General features: G+C 40.9%; 1 protein-coding gene across 2 annotated transcripts in view; it reads right to left on the bottom strand.

Moving 5' to 3' along the window:
* gstcd (glutathione S-transferase, C-terminal domain containing) overlaps positions 1–16,870 on the bottom strand; it is a 71,027-nt gene extending 54,157 nt beyond the window's left edge. The window contains exons 1-5 of one of the 2 annotated variants that reach the window (XM_078261584.1): positions 16,756–16,870; positions 16,174–16,606; positions 14,453–14,911; positions 12,751–13,020; positions 9,147–9,240 (exon numbers count right to left, since the gene is read on the bottom strand). In XM_078261584.1, the coding sequence (XP_078117710.1) occupies positions 9,147–9,240; positions 12,751–13,020; positions 14,453–14,911; positions 16,174–16,590 (1,240 nt within the window). In that variant the 5' untranslated portion in view covers positions 16,591–16,606; positions 16,756–16,870. The remainder of the gene's footprint in view (positions 1–9,146; positions 9,241–12,750; positions 13,021–14,452; positions 14,912–16,173; positions 16,607–16,755) is intronic. The other variant, XM_078261575.1, reaches the window with a different exon arrangement.
* Between the last annotated feature and the right edge of the window lie 630 nt (positions 16,871–17,500).

The raw sequence follows: 17,500 nt of genomic DNA, 5'->3' as shown, positions 1-17,500 counted from the left end.
TTTTCCAGCTCCGATGTAAAGCAGAACACAGCATGGCGTACAGCCGCTTCCCTAAACTTTGTCTCATTCAGAGACCAGAGTCTCAAACAAGGCTCTGTGTCTGTCAGATGGTCTGAGATCTAACATATCAGCTGAGCAATCACATAAGCCTAATGTACAGCAGACTATAATATCACGACTCCTCCAAATCTAGGAGAACACAGATGGGATGAGTTATATTTTGAATGTGCACAAAGTTCTGAACATGACCAGAAATCTTGCTGAAACACATATGAGCTATGACAGTCCAGGGCTTTATAAATTAATTAAAATTAATCAATGTATCATTGAGGTAAATAAGTGCCAGATGCACAGTTAAAGAGGTTACTTTCCCAACAAAAGACGCAAAAGAGGAGGGAGGAGTAAATTATGCCTACATGTGTGCTGACTGCTGAGAGAAAAGTTGATCTACAGGAGAATAAATATTTGAAAAAAAAACAGAATGCCTGAGAGTCTTTCTTCATTATATTCCATTATGTTTTTATTAGTGCTGTCAGTTAAACGCGTTATTAACGGCGTTAACGCAAACCCATTTTAACCGCGGAATTTTTTTTATCGCGACATTAACGTTCTTTTTGGCATAGCAAACTTTGTAGTTTTTTTTTTTCACATGCTGTTGCAACAAATAGTAACGTTAGAAAAACTACAACACCACACCGGATCTAGCTAGACCGGAAACAAAACAACAGGCACGCCGCATACACTTGTTTGGGCTTGCGAGCCGGCCAAAGAGTAGTAGGCTAACGTTACGTTTTGAGTGGATGGCGAGCGCGAGACGCCGAAATGGATGCCAATAAGATTCTGAATGGAAAGTTTACTTTTAAAAAGTTGCCAAACGGTTCCATTGACAAGACCAAAGTGATCTGTGTGTTTTGTCGTTGTGAACTGAGCTATCATCGCAGCACGTCCAGTCTGAAATACCACTTGATGGCCAAGCACACAGCTGATGCAAATTCTCCGCCCCCTCGTCAAAGCGAGGCGACAAAAGCACAAAGCAAGCCGATCCAATTTTCAATGTTGATAAGAGCATTAAAATAAGAAAAAATGATTGGACAAAAAGAAATCTAGGTAATTGCTGGTTTTACTCAAGTTATGACCAGTACTCAAGTTATGCCTGTATTCAGCCTCTGTCTGAAACACTCCGTCTCTTTTAGCCCCCTCCCGGAAATAACCCAGTCTGCTCTGATTGGTCAGTGTTTCCGGGTCTTCCGCATCTGCCCTCTCGGTGTCTCTGCACTGGCATTGCAGGGAATGACTGTAACAGCACTGTAGCGTCATTTTCTACCTATATATAGTATCTAGGGCTGCAGCTATCGATTATTTTAGTAATCGATTATTCTACCGATTATTCCATCGATTAATCGAATAAGAAATACTTAGTAAGAAATACTTAGTAAACAGCAATAGTAAATATTTATTATTGCTGTGTACTAAAAAAAGGAAACCTGTCTTTTGTATATATACAAAAAACCATTTTTTATTGCCAAATTCCAAGTAAATTTTTCACCCCCTTCCCCTTCTTGCCTCTGGCTCTTTGCACTGGATATGCAAAAGAGCTGTTCACTAAGCCCAGGTAAATGTGACTGTACAAAGCTTACAACATATTTTCAGATGCCTAATACTGAGTGAGGAGAAAGAATAAAGAATGCAGACATCACCGGCATGATGACGTCATTCACGTGCATATTAAGTGGCCATGCTGGGGGGAGGAGCCGGTTTGTCTCAGGCAGCAGCTAAGTTTACAAAGATTAGTAGCAAACTAATAAACAGTTAGACTACAAACCGACAGCTCTCGTTTTAGCTTGTTGGTAAAACATCACTATTTGCAGAGTAGCATGCTGTAGGCTAGTTGTGTAAAACAGCGCGGTGGACGAGAGCAGCAGACGTTAGCATTAAAATGAGAAAAAATGATTGGACAAAAAGAAATCTAGGTACATTTAGAATAGATAAAAATGTGCGATAAATTGCGATTGTGAGTTAACTATGACATTAAATATTTTAATCGTTTGACAGCACTAGTTTTTATATTTTGAATTGTCATCTATGTTTCCCACCCTTTACATAAATAAAAGATATTTCAAGCATAAATTGATTCAGAAAAAATTTAGAAATAGGTGCATAAAAATTCACCAGAATGCAGAAAATTAAGCACCCCCAGACCCCCAACATCATATATCATCCCACACACCTAGAAACAACAACTATGGCTATGGGTTGCCAGGCCAGGTGTGATTAGGCCAAATGTTGGTGCCATCTAACTAACATCGACAAACTGAAGAAAAAAATGCAAAAATAACACTAGTCAAGTGTGGAGTTGTGAAATCTCAATCACATCTCTGCTGTAGTCGAAGCAGAGAGACAAGAGTCAAAAGAAGCGAGTTTTCACCCCAGCAGTACAACTTCTGTCATACCTTTGTAACCTGTGAAAAAGATATGGGAACTCATCTCATCTCCCTGTACCAAAACAACCCTGGAGGACCTAACAGCAGCATGTCTCAAGCATGACAACTATGCAGTTTCCACACCAGCCCTCCCCTTTTTTGCCTGATTGTCTCGTTCACCCCTCTTCCCCTGACTTGTTTTCTCCTGATAACCCTTGTCTCTCTTCAGGCTGTCTCACCCCTATCTCAATCTCCCAGTCACATACTCCATCATACTAACCCGCTTTATTCGCTGCCTCCCCTCCTCCCTCTATTAAGTGAAGCACTGCAGACACGATGTTGGCTGCTCTATACAATGGCCCCTGTATTCACATAGCTGTTTACGTGTCTGCAGACAGCCCTCACCACAATTAGCAAAGCAGCCCTCTACACAAGGAGGGCCAAAAGCTAAACAGCGCCCATGCACAGATGCCCCTTTGTTCCTCTATACATTGTGCATACCTGAGTGTCAGTGTGTGGGACTTGTTACAACTGAATGCCAATTAATTGGGTCAATACACTGAAGCAATATATAAAATAAGGCATCGTTTTGTTTTTGTTTTTAGAGATGCAGGAATGTGTGATTATCTTACATCGATTTTGTAGAAGTAGATATGAACTATATGACCATATAGTGAAGTCATAACGTTTTCAAGACAGCAAATAATTCTTTCTTGTGGCGCTATACCAGCATAATGGATTTCAAATGAAACAACTGACTGTTGACTTTTAGCTTTAAGGGCGTTTGTAGGTTTTCTTCGGGGGTATGAATAAAAAGGGCTTTGTACATGTACAATTCTGTACAATTTGTACACGTTTCATAGAATGTGGTTGTAAACACTCAAATTAAAGCTAAAAGCCAGCACTACCTCCTGGTCACTGTTTCACTTAACAGCCAACGCTCTGGAGTACAGAGCCGAAACAAAACTATCCAAATACTGTACATGCACTTGCATGAAAGAAAATGGTAAGCCAATACATATAAATAGAACAGCTTTCAAAAACTTGTGTGTGTTATATTAGTTTTGCAGGTATGAAAATATGTATGCACACTTATTATATTTTCCCTGTAGGACTGTACGTGTGGGCATGTGTGCAGCCATATGTGTATACTGAAGTGGATGGAGGGGAAAGCCCACACGCTGGCGTTCAGTACAAATTGTCTGCCTTTCGTCTCTGCTCCTCTTTAATAGCACAGCACTGAAACAAAGATGCTACCTACCTACAACCCTAATACTGCAGGACATCAACATTGCAGTTTATCATGCAAAGTGGCAACATAAGTGGGGCAGCTAAAATGAAGTCTCTCTTATTCTCAGAATAGATACGCTGCCCACATCATCAAGAGCACTTCTGTTAGGTTGTCAGTGGGGTTTTTGGGATAAAAAACAAGTGATTATGTTGTACAGTGGAAATACGTCAATAGGCTCCAAATGGTTGTAAAAATTACAGCTAGTACAGTGTTTTTCCATTGTGTTGACTCTAATTCAGCACTTTGTACTTGAAATGAAACAGTGACTATTATATTTAATTGCTGGTTTTACTCAAGTTATGACCAGTACTCAAGTTATGCCTGTATTCAGCCTCTGTCTGAAACACTCCGTCTCTTTTAGCCCCCTCCCGGAAATAACCCAGTCTGCTCTGATTGGTCAGTGTTTCCGGGTCTTCCGCATCTGCCCTCTCGGTGTCTCTGCACTGGCATTGCAGGGAATGACTGTAACAGCACTGTAGCGTCATTTTCTACCTATATATAGTATCTAGGGCTGCAGCTATCGATTATTTTAGTAATCGATTATTCTACCGGTTATTCCATCGATTAATCGAATAAGAAATACTTAGTAAGAAATACTTAGTAAACAGCAATAGTAAATATTTATTATTGCTGTGTACTAAAAAAAGGAAACCTGTCTTTTGTATATATACAAAAAAACATTTTTTATTGCCAAATTCCAAGTACATTTTTCACCCCCTTCCCCTTCTTGCCTCTGGCTCTTTGCACTGGATATGCAAAAGAGCTGTTCACTAAGCCCAGGTAAATGTGACTGTACAAAGCTTACAACATATTTTCAGATGCCTAATACTGAGTGAGGAGAAAGAATAAAGAATGCAGACATCACCGGCATGATGACGTCATTCACGTGCATATTAAGTGGCCATGCTGGGGGGAGGAGCCGGTTTGTCTCAGGCAGCAGCTAAGTTTACAAAGATTAGTAGCAAACTAATAAACAGTTAGACTACAAACCGACAGCTCTCGTTTTAGCTTGTTGGTAAAACATCACTATTTGCAGAGTAGCATGCTGTAGGCTAGTTGTGTAAAACAGCGCGGTGGACGAGAGCAGCAGACGTTAGCTACCTTGTGTCGGGTTTGCTCCGTGGAATGGATGAGTAGACTGGATGTTTTCTACAAAGATGATGTAGTAGCATGTTTGCACGTTAAAATGATGCTGAAAACTTTCTGTCATTTTCTCTCGCCCGTCTCTTCTCTTAGAGCCTCGCTATTTTCGTCTTCCTTCATTTGGAATCTGGGCCGTCAGTCTCATGCATAAACAGTATATAAACGATCTTGTGTCCACAGAAGCGTCAACCTGTTGTGTGCGCTAGTAATTATCCTCTGTGCGGAAACATAGTGAGCCGTACAACCTTAATTACATTTAACGAAGCTTTGAGGCAAAGAATTTTGCATCGATGATTTTTTGTAATCGAATTATTCGAGGAATCGTTTCAGCCCTAATAGTATCATTATAGTCTATATCCACGACGTTCCACTTCCGGGATTACCAGTTGTTGCTGGAAAATCCGCCGGATTTCACTCGTTTCCTTCTGCTTTCTTTGTGTTGGAATTTTAAACTCTAATCGATTTATGAGGACTATGGTTAAGTGCTCCTCAGATCTCTGCAGGGTAAATCCAGACAGCTAGCAAGACCATCTGTCCAATCTGAGTTTTCTGTTGCACGACTAAAACAACTTTTGAACGTACACGTTCCACCAAAACAAGTTCCTTCCAGAGGCTATTTTGCAGCTCTGTCCGGTGCTTAGCGCTGTCCAAGCCGATTGCGATTGGTTTAAAGAAATGCCAATAAACCAGAGCACATCTTTTTCCTATCCTTTTTTCCTAGAATGCTGTGTGGACAAGCAAGACCCTCCTCCGCTGCACTGTGGAGGGTCTGGCAATGCAAGACTAGTATCGTTATGACATCACAACCGTACAACCATCCTAAGTCCTGGCGACTCGTTTAAAATAAAGTAAAATAAAGTTTAAGCTTACTTAACTTAATGATACCTTATACTCGACAGCAGTTAACGTTAGCCTACCGCTAGCTAGTAGCTGGATTAAACACGGTTACAATGCTGACAGCTAGGATTCCGACACCGGGATGTAACAATCTGCAGCTGCTGTTGTCGGAAAAACACAGACAGTGCGTTCAATGAAACTTCGATTAATCGCGATTAAGAAAATGTAATCATTTGACAGCCCTAATTTTAATATATATATATATATATATATATATATATATATATATATATATATATATATATATATATATATATATATTTTTAGGGCTGTCAATTGATTAAAACATTTAATCTAATTAATTACATACTCTGTGATTAATTAATCGAAATTAATCGCGTACATAATTAACGGTGCCTGAACCGATACTTTTTAAGAAAGTAAAAAAAAGAAAAGAAAAAAAAAGGGTACTAAACAACAGTTGATGGCATTAAAGAACAGCTTGTTTATTGCTAAGGCCATATGGTCAAAATGAAATGATTTAATAATAATGTATAACAATAACTAATTTCAGTAGTAAATTGCTGTTGAACCATCAGATGGGAAAAGGACATTTACAATAACTTCACCGCTGCACATGACGCTAGTTAACACTATACTCGACAGTAGCTAACGTTAGCCTATCGCTAGCTAGTAGCTGGATTAAACACAGTTACAATGCTGACAGCTAACGCTAAAGCGGTGTAAAGTTTGACTGTGTTTTACTGTAGAGGATTCAACACCGGGTGTCAGTACCCGATCCGTCCCGCTTATGCGATCCGTTCTGGCGCATGCACATAATTCGTCGTAGAAAACTAACGATGTCCCTGTGCGATTGTACCACGCATGCATTGAAACACTTTACGACCAAACATCACAACTTTTTTATTATACAATAGTCATAGCTACAAACAATCGAGACTTATCACTGATCCAAAACTGTGTAGCGACGTCGTTAGTTGTGTTGTTTGTTAATGTTTTTACTTTTAATACTTCGTCTTGACTAATAACCATAGACTGTCTATTATTAATGCGATGAAGTGTAAACGTACATAAGTGTCCTTTTGAAGACGGGATGACAGCTCTTCCAGCCACCACTGCTGTATACCACTATAGTCAGCTACATGCTAACGACAGTAAACATGTCATCTTAGCTGGCAATGTTGTTAAATTCTCCCCAATTCCGGGTCACATTCCTGCTGAAATATGTCCGATTGTGTAGTGTTTGTTTCAGAAGCATTTATCTGCGATTTTTGACGTTAGAAAGTGCTGCTTCGTTCCACTACAATCTAACGTTAGCATACTCATAGCTAACTATTATAGCTGCATGCTAACGCGACATAGCGGCGCATATATAGCTAGCTATATATGTACGTATGTAGCAGGACTTTGTACTGTAAAAAAATCACCAATAAAGGCTTCTAAACCAAATACTAAACAAATACAAATACAGTAAAGTGACCGGAATTTGGGGTGAAATGTCCAGCTTGAGCTACATGATAGTTTGCTAGGAGTTTGCTGGTCTCTCACAGAGATCTCATTTGTAGCCCTGTTTTTACCTGATACTTTCATTGAAGTACACACACATGAAGTGAGAGGTATACACATGCTTAAACTTTATTTAAAGCATGATTAACCTGAAGCAGGACAGAGTCATGACTTAAAACACCAAAGCAAGGCTTCTAGCTCAGGCTAGCTAGCGTTAGCTGCAGAGAAATGATGAAACGTAAAATTTGAAGCCTTTATTTAATTAGCTACATGGTGTTGTACTGGATGGCCGGACAACCCTCCGTATATCATTAACAGATACTTCAGGCAACTCCAGCAAACACCTTGTAAACTTCATCTCTGCCATCATAACGGTCTACTGTCACTGTCTAATGTTTTCTTCTGGTAACCAGAAATGTCCAAACATCCTTACGCCAACGCGTGCATAGAGCTGTGAAGTTTGCCGGTGTTCGCGCAAGCGCAGAACTGATCAGGCAGTGTCGTAAAACACATTTTTCAAACACGAGTTTTCAGAACGGATCTTACAGGCGTTACGGATCGGTACTGACACCGGGATGTAACAATCTGCAGCTGCCGTCGGAGAAACAACACAGACGGTGCGTTCAATGAAACTGGTAAACTACAGCCTCGTGGTTCATTTGAAGTTATTGTAAATGTCCTTTACCATCTAGTGGTTGTTTTTGTCATTCAACAGCAATTTACTAGTGAAATAAGTTATTATTAAACATTTAATTTTGACCATATGGCCTTAGCAATAAACAAGCCGTTCTTTGATGTCACCAACTGTTGTTTAGTACCCTTTTTTTTTCTTTTCTTACTTTCTTAAAAAGTATCGGTTCGGGCACCGTTAATTATGTATGCGATTAATTTCAAATAATTAATCACAGAGTATGTAATTAATTAGATTACATTTTTTAATCGATTGAAAGCCCTAAAAAATATATATATATATATATATATATATATATATATATATATTTAGGGCTTTCAATCGATTAAAAAATGTGTGTGTGTGTGTCTTTATGAACCCCCTCCAAACAATAACACTGATATATTACTGCTGCTCCAACACATGCATTCACACCATTTAGCATCACTACCGACACAGACATCACACTAACGAGAAGAAAAACAATGCATGCAAGAGAGAGGGAGACAAAGAAACATCGAGATTTCTTTCTCTCTCTGCTTCACCAGTGCCACCTGGGGCAGCAATCAACAACCCTTCCATTGCCTATTAGATACTGCTCTCACTGCAATCAGTAACCACTAAGGCATATGGACGTTGCACATTAGTCTTTTTGTGCCTTCAGTGTGTGCATGTTTTTGTCTGCTTCTGCTGTAACAAGTACGTTTCGGTAGAGACCTACAGTATTTCACACTTTTTCACATACAGTAGGGATTATACCACTTCAGGTGTAAGCACTTTAAAATTCATTAAGGGGGCTCATGGGGAAAAAGATCCAGCTGAGGCTCAACTGAAATGTCTGTAATGTGTCAGTGGCTAATTTTTCTTTTCTTTTTTTTTGGGGGGGGGGGCAGCGAGGTGCCACTGAAAAATCACCAGACCATAGTAGTTTGGGAAGGTTTTATGCAAATATTTATGCACATTCCACACTCTTACTTCATATAGAGCATCAGCAGTGTTGAGGCTTTCACCAAGTAATAAGGCGAAAGAATGAGGGAGTACTGTAGATGCGATGTAGACGCATACAGAGATACATACAGAGATGGAGGAGGTAAAAATTATGAGGAGGAGGAGGTTAGGAACAAGAACAAAAAAACAGAAAAACAAAAAGGAAAAAGAAATGAGCCAAAAGAGCACAGAAAAGAGGGCGAGGGTAGGAGGGCAAGAGGAAAATGGAGAAAGCAAAGAAGAGAGCCACAAGGCAGAAATTTGACTTTACCTTCAGTGGGGTTGATAGCTTCTGGTAAGCTGTCCCATGGGAGGGTCCAGATAGGGCAAGGATGAGGAGCGAAGACTGCCTCGATGCCATTTTCCTAGGGGAGGAACACACACAAATAAATACACACGTTACCATAGAAACCCCTCTACAGCCTTCAGGATCTGTGGTCCAAATGGCTGTAATGAAGCGATTTAAAGTGCACCATTCTTGGACAATCCCTTTGTTGCCTTGCTCACACTCATCTGAAGCTATACCTGAGGAAAGGCCACTGCTAGTGTACTTATTACTCTCTTTAAAGAGACAACACAACTACAGTACATACTCTCGCAAATCCAATACACTTCAGAAAAATACTGGAGAATCACTGAAATTTGAGTAGTAAAGCACTTTCTGTTTTCTTCATTTGGTCCAAAATGTCCAAAAATCTTTACATTTTAGAAACTGGAAACAATCAACTAAGTGTTTAATTGGCTAATAATTTAAAAGGCACTGACACACCAAGCCGATAATCGGACGTTGGACAGTCTGGCGAGGTCAGTGACTCGAGTCTGTACGGTGTGTTCCGTGCCGTTGTCCGTCCGAGGGGCCATCGGCCTTCATTTTGGCCGATTTGACATGTTGAATTGGCGGAGCGGCCACTGCCAGCATTCGGACTGAAATGAGCAATCTGATTGGTAGATTGCTAACCCGGAAACGGGGAGCGGAATGAGCATGACTAGAGCCTCTCAAAATCTGACGGAAATCTTTTACACTGACCTTTATCGATCTCAAATGAAGACAGATTCAGCAACTGTATGGCCTATTTCTCGCTTAAAATGTTTTCAGAAACGCGTTTCGGTGAACTATTTTAGTAAAATATGAGATCATATTCTGAACAAGCCACCGTGACAGTGAATTTCCGGAGAAACCAGACCCACGTGACGCGTTCGTCCAATCAGCTGCCGGTTTTCATTTTTGGGCGACAATACAGATTAGTGCCGCCTGCTGTTATGGAGTAGTATTACGTCTTGTCGCTTTGGTGTGTTCCGAGGCACTTTTTTGACCAACTCGTGGACACTGATCAGTCCAACTGCCTTTTCTGCTGCTGTCTGCAGCTTTAGATGTACTTGTAGGCCTATACATTGTTGGGTAGTTCTATTTATAATAAAACATCGTATTTTATAAAACTACATGTTTTTTGTGCAAAAATCTTAATTAGTAAAGTAACTAAAGCTTTCAGATTAATGTAATGTAGTAAAGGTACAATATTTCCCTCTAAAATGTAGTGGAGTAGAAGTTGAAAGGGGCATGAAAAAAAAGATCTAATTTCTACTTGAGTACAGTACTTTCGAAAATGTACTTAGTTACATTCCACCGCTGCATTTTGGCACAAGGACAAGCAGTAACACATCTGACATCTGCGTTGTTTAGGCCACATTTTCACAATGCACCAGTCATATTCTAAAGTTGCATTAAGGTGGACACTACATTTAAGATGGTAGAGATGAGTCTTAAATGGCAAGCAATGGCCAAACCATTATGCCCAATTTAGGACTAAACGGAGTAAGTAGCCTGCCATACAGTCACACAGCTGGTTAGTTTCAGCACACAAGTTTCCACAGGAACAGACACAGACTTTCAGTAATCCCAGTTTTTAGGACACCAGCTTTCCAGTAAACCCCACTCTGCCAACAGAAAATCCAAGAGTTCCCTGAATTTGGATTCAACTGATCCTGTTAACTCATCCACATATTTTACTGCTATCATAGATTGAATTGTTGTCTAATGTTACATAGCAACTGTATTTAAAGATCTGTCAAACACTTTGTCAGTGAGAGCAGTCAGGTTTTAGTCCTGGGTCTTGAATTTTGATAGTGGGGCTAGCTACTATTTTGTTTACATTGTAATCACAGTTTGCGCCTCTACAGCTCATTGCACAGGCAGTATGACTGGCATGCATCAGTGTGTGTTCACTGAAGTGAGAAAGAGGGAGAGTATATGAGCCATTTATATTGTGGATAGAGTAGCGGGATGAGCCTGGTGCCTCTGGTTAGCAGCAGTGAAAGATTGTGTGTCACCGGCAGATCTCTCTGTCTCCATGTACTTGCCTTGGGACGCACAGTCATATATGAATACACACACACACACACACACACACACACACACACACACACACACACACACACACACACACACACACACACACACACACACACACACACACACACACACACACACACACACACACACACTACACACACACACACACACACACACACACACACCACCCCCTTGGCCAAGACAACACAACAGCTGCAGTGCAGACATGATGGTGGCGACACGCAGCCATCCTTGTAATCTCTCCAGGAAAATAAAGAATGGTGGCCATTGTTTGTGTTTGTGTGTGTGTGTGTGTATATACATTCCTCTCAGTTTTAATATCTGATTTCTACCTGGCAGGAAAACTGTCATTTGTGCGCATCTGTGGCTAACTAAATTTCATCCGGCAGCATGGCATGTTTAAGGCAGATCCCATCCTGACCACCCAGCTCACTCAGCTTCATTCAAACTCTCCGAATTCCGCATTCTCCCTGCCCTCTCTTCCCGTCACTCAAAATCCACATTGTTATAGACACTTAGCCAGCAGGAAATCGCAGAAATATCTCTGCTGAGAGAGCAGAGCAACAAGGCCAAGAGAAAGTCTGAAGGCTTAGTAGTGAGAGGTTAGTCAGGGCTGAGGAGACAGTCTCCTTTTAAACAGCTGGGCCTGCTTATCTCCTTCTGGAAAAGCTAGTAGAAAAATGTAGCAGGGTCAATATTTGGTGTGCTATAGAGCTAAGAATGCAAAAATACATAAATATAATATAGATCTGTGTGTGTGTGTGTGTGTGTGTGTGTGTGCGCGCGTGTGTGTGTGTGTTTTGCCAAAGCTTCCTGAGGGAACTGCATTTTAAGAGTGTGGACACATTATGCTACTATTGTGGGCACTCTTGTCTCTTTAGACTGAGATTTTCAGCCATTACTATAAACTACTTAGTCTGGCTATAAAACTTTGTTTTGTTTTGGACTGAATTCATTGTTTTTATTGCACCTGAAATGAGGATAAGCTGAATGCGCATTGTCTGCACTACCGAAGTGGCAACAGGATCTGCTAATAAGACAATGCACGAGGGCAGTGCAATACTGTTCATATAAACATAATCTGTTAGTCTTGACTGATAACAAATACTGTCATACAAACAAGATATGTGAGAAGAAAATCATGTGTACAGACAAGCATCCTAAAACAGCCAACTTAAATTGTTAATTCGGTGACTGAAAGCATTCAACATTTAAGCACCGGGAGAAAGACGAAAAATTAAACAATTAAGAAAGTCTGCCAGAAGCCAAAACATTACCATTAAGAGCTACACTCTTGAAGGCACAAATAGCAGAAAATGGGTGCCTGAAATTGCAGGGATAATAGTTGGACCCTTTACCAGTTGGAGCCTTTAAACCCTCTATCTGTGCTGTGAAGGGATACTGGGAGATAGCCTTTCAAAGTTGCACAAGTGTGAGAGCAAATATGTTTGCAGACCACAGAGAGGTAAAACATGATGAGAAATAAGGAAATGTAATTATTTACTTTTAGTTTAGTCATTGTGGGCCTCGGGCCACCGACAAAGGGAAGCTGTGTGGTCATCTCCTTGCCTTCTTCTTGCTCCAATAGGCTAGCTGGGTTATCCTCTGCTGAAGGCACTGGGAGGCTGGACGTGGGAACTTGGGGGATGGAAAGAGCCATGCCACAGGCATCGGCTGCCCGAAGGACCCCAGGTACTTCCTGAACACGGCTGTACCAACACAGCAGGTACGGGAGCGAATGTAGAGTGCTCGCAGCATGGGCTTGGAGGGAACACTATAAAAGACAATAAAAAGGAATGAAAGAGAAAAGAAGAAAAACAAAGGAGATATTGATTAAGTGACTCATCTGACATGTCATCTCCAGTGGAGCGAGACGTCAGGTTCCACCAGGATTCACTCATCACACTGGTGGACGGATAGACACAAGGGGCCGGCAGGGAAAACATCAAAACAGCGTTAGCAGGTGGGAGGGTAAAGACACAAACAGAGACATGACCAGAGGCACAGTGTCACTGTGTGTGACTGTGTGGAAAACAGAAGAAAGAGAGGGGGACGCAGACACAGAGGGTAAAGGGGCATCTACAGTACGACAAGTGGGTGGAGTGGAAAGGATCCTTCGTGGCCACATGTGTCGTCGACAGTGATGGCCGTTCAGAGGAGACACGCTAGGCTGAGTGTGAAACTGGAAACCACTGGAGCACAGCTGACTACTAAAAGCCTCATTGTGAGAACTTCAGTTCATTCCCACAGTCAAGGAATAGTTGGAGGCGGCTGAAGGGTGAAATGGAGGTTGAGACCCACTTTACTGCCTTGACAGTGCAGCATTCCTGACAATAACGATATACCATTGAAGAAAATAACCGTGGTACTCTCTGGTTTCCTTACTTTAACAACTGACTTTACTTAATATAAAATATACAGCCATTCTACGTAATGAATATTCAGAAAATGTTCATGAGCTTTTGAAGTCTTGCAGATTTTTAAGTTAAGCGTTTCAAGGTCAACAAAACAACCCACCAATTCTTGATCCGTTGCAGAGAGAGAGAAAAAAACTTTCCCAAGGAAAGTCATTGAAATGCATTTCAACCTGCTGCATTTCAATAGAAACCCTCCCATTCAGTACACTGTTATCACTCTTTGCCAGGTGGCTCTAGACCACCTTTGAGAGCACAACCTGTGCCAAGTCTGACGCAGCGAGTCTTCTTAAGTCAAGTTTCTGCCTGGATGGATCTAAAAGGGGCTGGGTGTACTGCCTGCTCACCCTGACCACAGTGTCAAAACCATAAGTCATGTGCAATTTGACCGGTCATCATAATAAAGACATTAAAAAAAGCCAGTAAATACCTGTAAAGGGGAGGGGGGGGGGGGGATCTGTAACCTGAATGCACCATCTAAATGAGGGGACATCAGACTTAAGTCATGTGTGCTACTGTTCATTTTGAGACACAAAGCCTTGCATAGCTACACTTGATTGCTCGCGACACAATAATCGGTATTTTGCTTAGAGTAAATGTTGTAAAGTTCACAGTGTGTCAGTGCATTCAAAGTAGAAGGCATTGATACGAACACTAAACGAGAATTTGACGTGTATGCGTGGATCCGAATTATGCAACTTAACACAGTAATTAATTAGAGCAGGATCCTTAGCCACAAGGGTTCATCACTGATAACACTCAAACATAAATCATACACTCCAAGGCCCTTACCAAGTACTGATAGATGCATGGCAGCAGCACCACATCTGTCAGAGTGAAGTACAGTCCTTCGGCAAACACATGCTCCAGCGGAGGCAGGTCTGTGGTCTTCACTTTCCTGATCTCAGAGTTCTCTCTGGTGGTCAAAGTCGGAACTGAATCCACAGACAGCTTGGCCAGAGCCGCCCTGAGCTCAAGTCCGTCACGTACCTGAGGTGACTGTCCAGGTTCAGGCTCAGAATCTGGGTTCCCTTGGCCTTCAGGGGACTCATTCTTTTCATTCTGTCTCTGCTCTTGGAGTTTCTGTCTCCGTATCTTGTCATCATTGTGGACTTTGACAGGCTCCGCTAGCCTTCGCTCTAGGGCGAGGATGGGGAGAGGAAGATGCTGATATTGATTTGTTGGATTTGTGAGGTGTTCTTCAACTGCAGAGGGGATGCCAATTTCACACAGTCTGGTCCACTTGCTCACCTGAGAGCAAGGAAAGAAAAGATTACAGACAATACAGAACTTTCCTTAAAAGCACTCAAAACGGAAAGACATTGGTTATTGCTTATTATACTGCTTATTGCTGCGTTGTTTTATTGACATCTGTCCAAGTATGATGCTGCTGACACTGTAGTCTCGCATTGACAGACCTTCCTCCACAGCGCTGCAAAGGAGGGTCTGGCTAGTCCACACAGCATTTCGGGATGAGAGAAAAACATGCTCTGGTTTATTGGCATTTCTTTGAACCAATCACAATGGTCTTGGGCAGCGCTAAATGCCGTATGAAGCAACGGCGCCTCTGCAAAATAGCCTCAAGAAGGAACTTGTTTGGGTGGAACGTGTATGTTCAAAAGTTGTTTTAGTCATGCAACAGAAAACTCAGATTGGACAGATAGTCTAGCTAGCTGTCTGGATTTACCCTGCAGAGATCTGAGGAGCAGTTAACCATAGTCCTCAGAAATCAGCCGAAGTTTAGAATGCCAACACAAACAAAGCGGAAGGTGACGGACATCTGGCCGAAGTGAGGGACATCCAGCGGAATTTGCGGCGGCACCTTAGCAATCCCAGAAGTGAAATGTCGCGGACTAGACACTGTAACCCAACTCTAATTAAGATGCGGTAACTTAAAAAAATGTCATCGACCCTGGTCATCTTGAGTGGTCCCTATAGTAAAATAAAATGACTGAAAACATTGCTAGACCATGTGAAAGGCTTTACTCACAGTCAACTGAACAAGCAGTGGTAATGCTTTATTTTAATTTGGTACCCAATTGTATAAGCAGTTGTGTAGATTTCCTTGACCTACTCCATGGAAACCAAACTAATTATATTTTCATTTTTTGCATTTTGAGCTGACCTGAACTAGGGACTAGGTTGTATTCTAACTCCTGCGACTTTCATAAATGTCACGAGTCTATAGCCATAGGTCTCACACAAAAAAAACTTTAAAGTTGCCTTCTCCATGCACCTTGCAAGTAGTTAAAGTTGGGCTATCAATCAATTAATTTATTTATTTATTACATGAAATCATATAAAAAATACAATTTCAGTGAAATGTAATCAGTCAGTTCCTTAAATGTATGTATTGAAACTGTGATAATAATACATATATACAATATGTGTATGATGGGGAGGAGGGGGGCAGTCAAGGTATTTAGGATCCTAATGACCTGAGGGTAGAACAACTATGACTGATGCTACGTGGACTTGTACTTTGGTCATGTGTGTCCCAGCTTGCCACTCACCTCAGCACAGGCCTTCAGACATGTCTTCTTGAATCCGAGCAGTGCCAACACATCATTTCTAGAAGGGTCAGCCTCCAGGGTCTTGTTGATGATATGTCTCAGGACCACCGCCAGCCCTGCCCTGCAAAGCCTCCCAGTCTCATCCAAAACAGCAGGGAGGCGACAGCCCTTCACCAACTGGGGCAGATCCTCCAACTGCATGTCAGACACATCCAAACACTCTGCTAGCTGACTCTTTAGTGACTGAGAGCTGGCAGGTTTGGTGAAGACAAGGAAAACTTTGAAAGACGAGCACTCGCAGTAGGACAGGAGAAACAGGGCGATGGAGGTGTGCAGCGGAAGACGCGGCTCCTCAGTTTCGGAACAAACTTCTAGATAGAGGGAGAGATGCTGTTGCTTTACCTCCGTGTGCTTCATCGTTAATAGTAGCCTACTGTGGAGTAAAAAGAGAGGGAGGTTTACAAGTAATTAGCTAGCTTTGGAAATGTATTCAGGTGTTTTTTTTAACTATGGCAGCAGGAACGTGTTAGCTGAAATACCAATTCGGTTTCGGCGCATGAAATGACAGGAATAGATACTTACAACAGCTTCAGTATTGTAGATATAAACACCGGCAATTTCAATAAAACCACGTTGTTATGGTACACGCTTCCTGGCACGGTGCTGCTGCTTCTTCTTTTCTTGTGCTGAATGCAGTTCAAGCTAGGTTAGCTCCACAGCGTCCCCAGCTGTCTGCTGTAATACTAATGGGAATTTATATTAACACGCTACATAGCTAACATTTAAAATGGTAACACTTTATAATAGCCATCATTAATAAATGGTAAATGTATACTTTATTCAACTTTAGTTGGTTATTTTACTGTTAAAAAACAATGAAATTGTGATTTATAATGCTTACTAATTATTAGTAATATTATAATTTATGTTATTTTATCATTAGTTTAGTGTAAAATACAATAATTAGTTTATACAGTTAGATAGTTAATAATAATAATAATTATTATTATTATTAATATAAAGAAAATAATAATTGTTTTGTAAAGCATCTATACAAATTAGGCAATTATAATGCTTATAATAATTAGTTAATGATTGATAAGTGGTTTATGAAGCATCAAGTAACATTACTTTGGCCCCATTAAATATTTTTTGGTTATCTTTAAAAGAGATTGTTATTGATTATTAGTGCATTGATAATATCGTCCTAAATAATGTTAATAGACGCTTTGCAACGTATTTATTAACCATTCCAAGGTATTATAATCACCAGTTGCAACTTTATAATAGCCATCCAAATAAACAACAAATGATTTCTTGTTAACAG

Source organism: Sander vitreus, chromosome 2 (genome assembly GCF_031162955.1).
Source record: "Sander vitreus isolate 19-12246 chromosome 2, sanVit1, whole genome shotgun sequence".
Lineage (NCBI taxonomy): Eukaryota > Metazoa > Chordata > Actinopteri > Perciformes > Percidae > Sander > Sander vitreus.
This window is presented reverse-complemented; position numbering and strand designations above follow the sequence as displayed.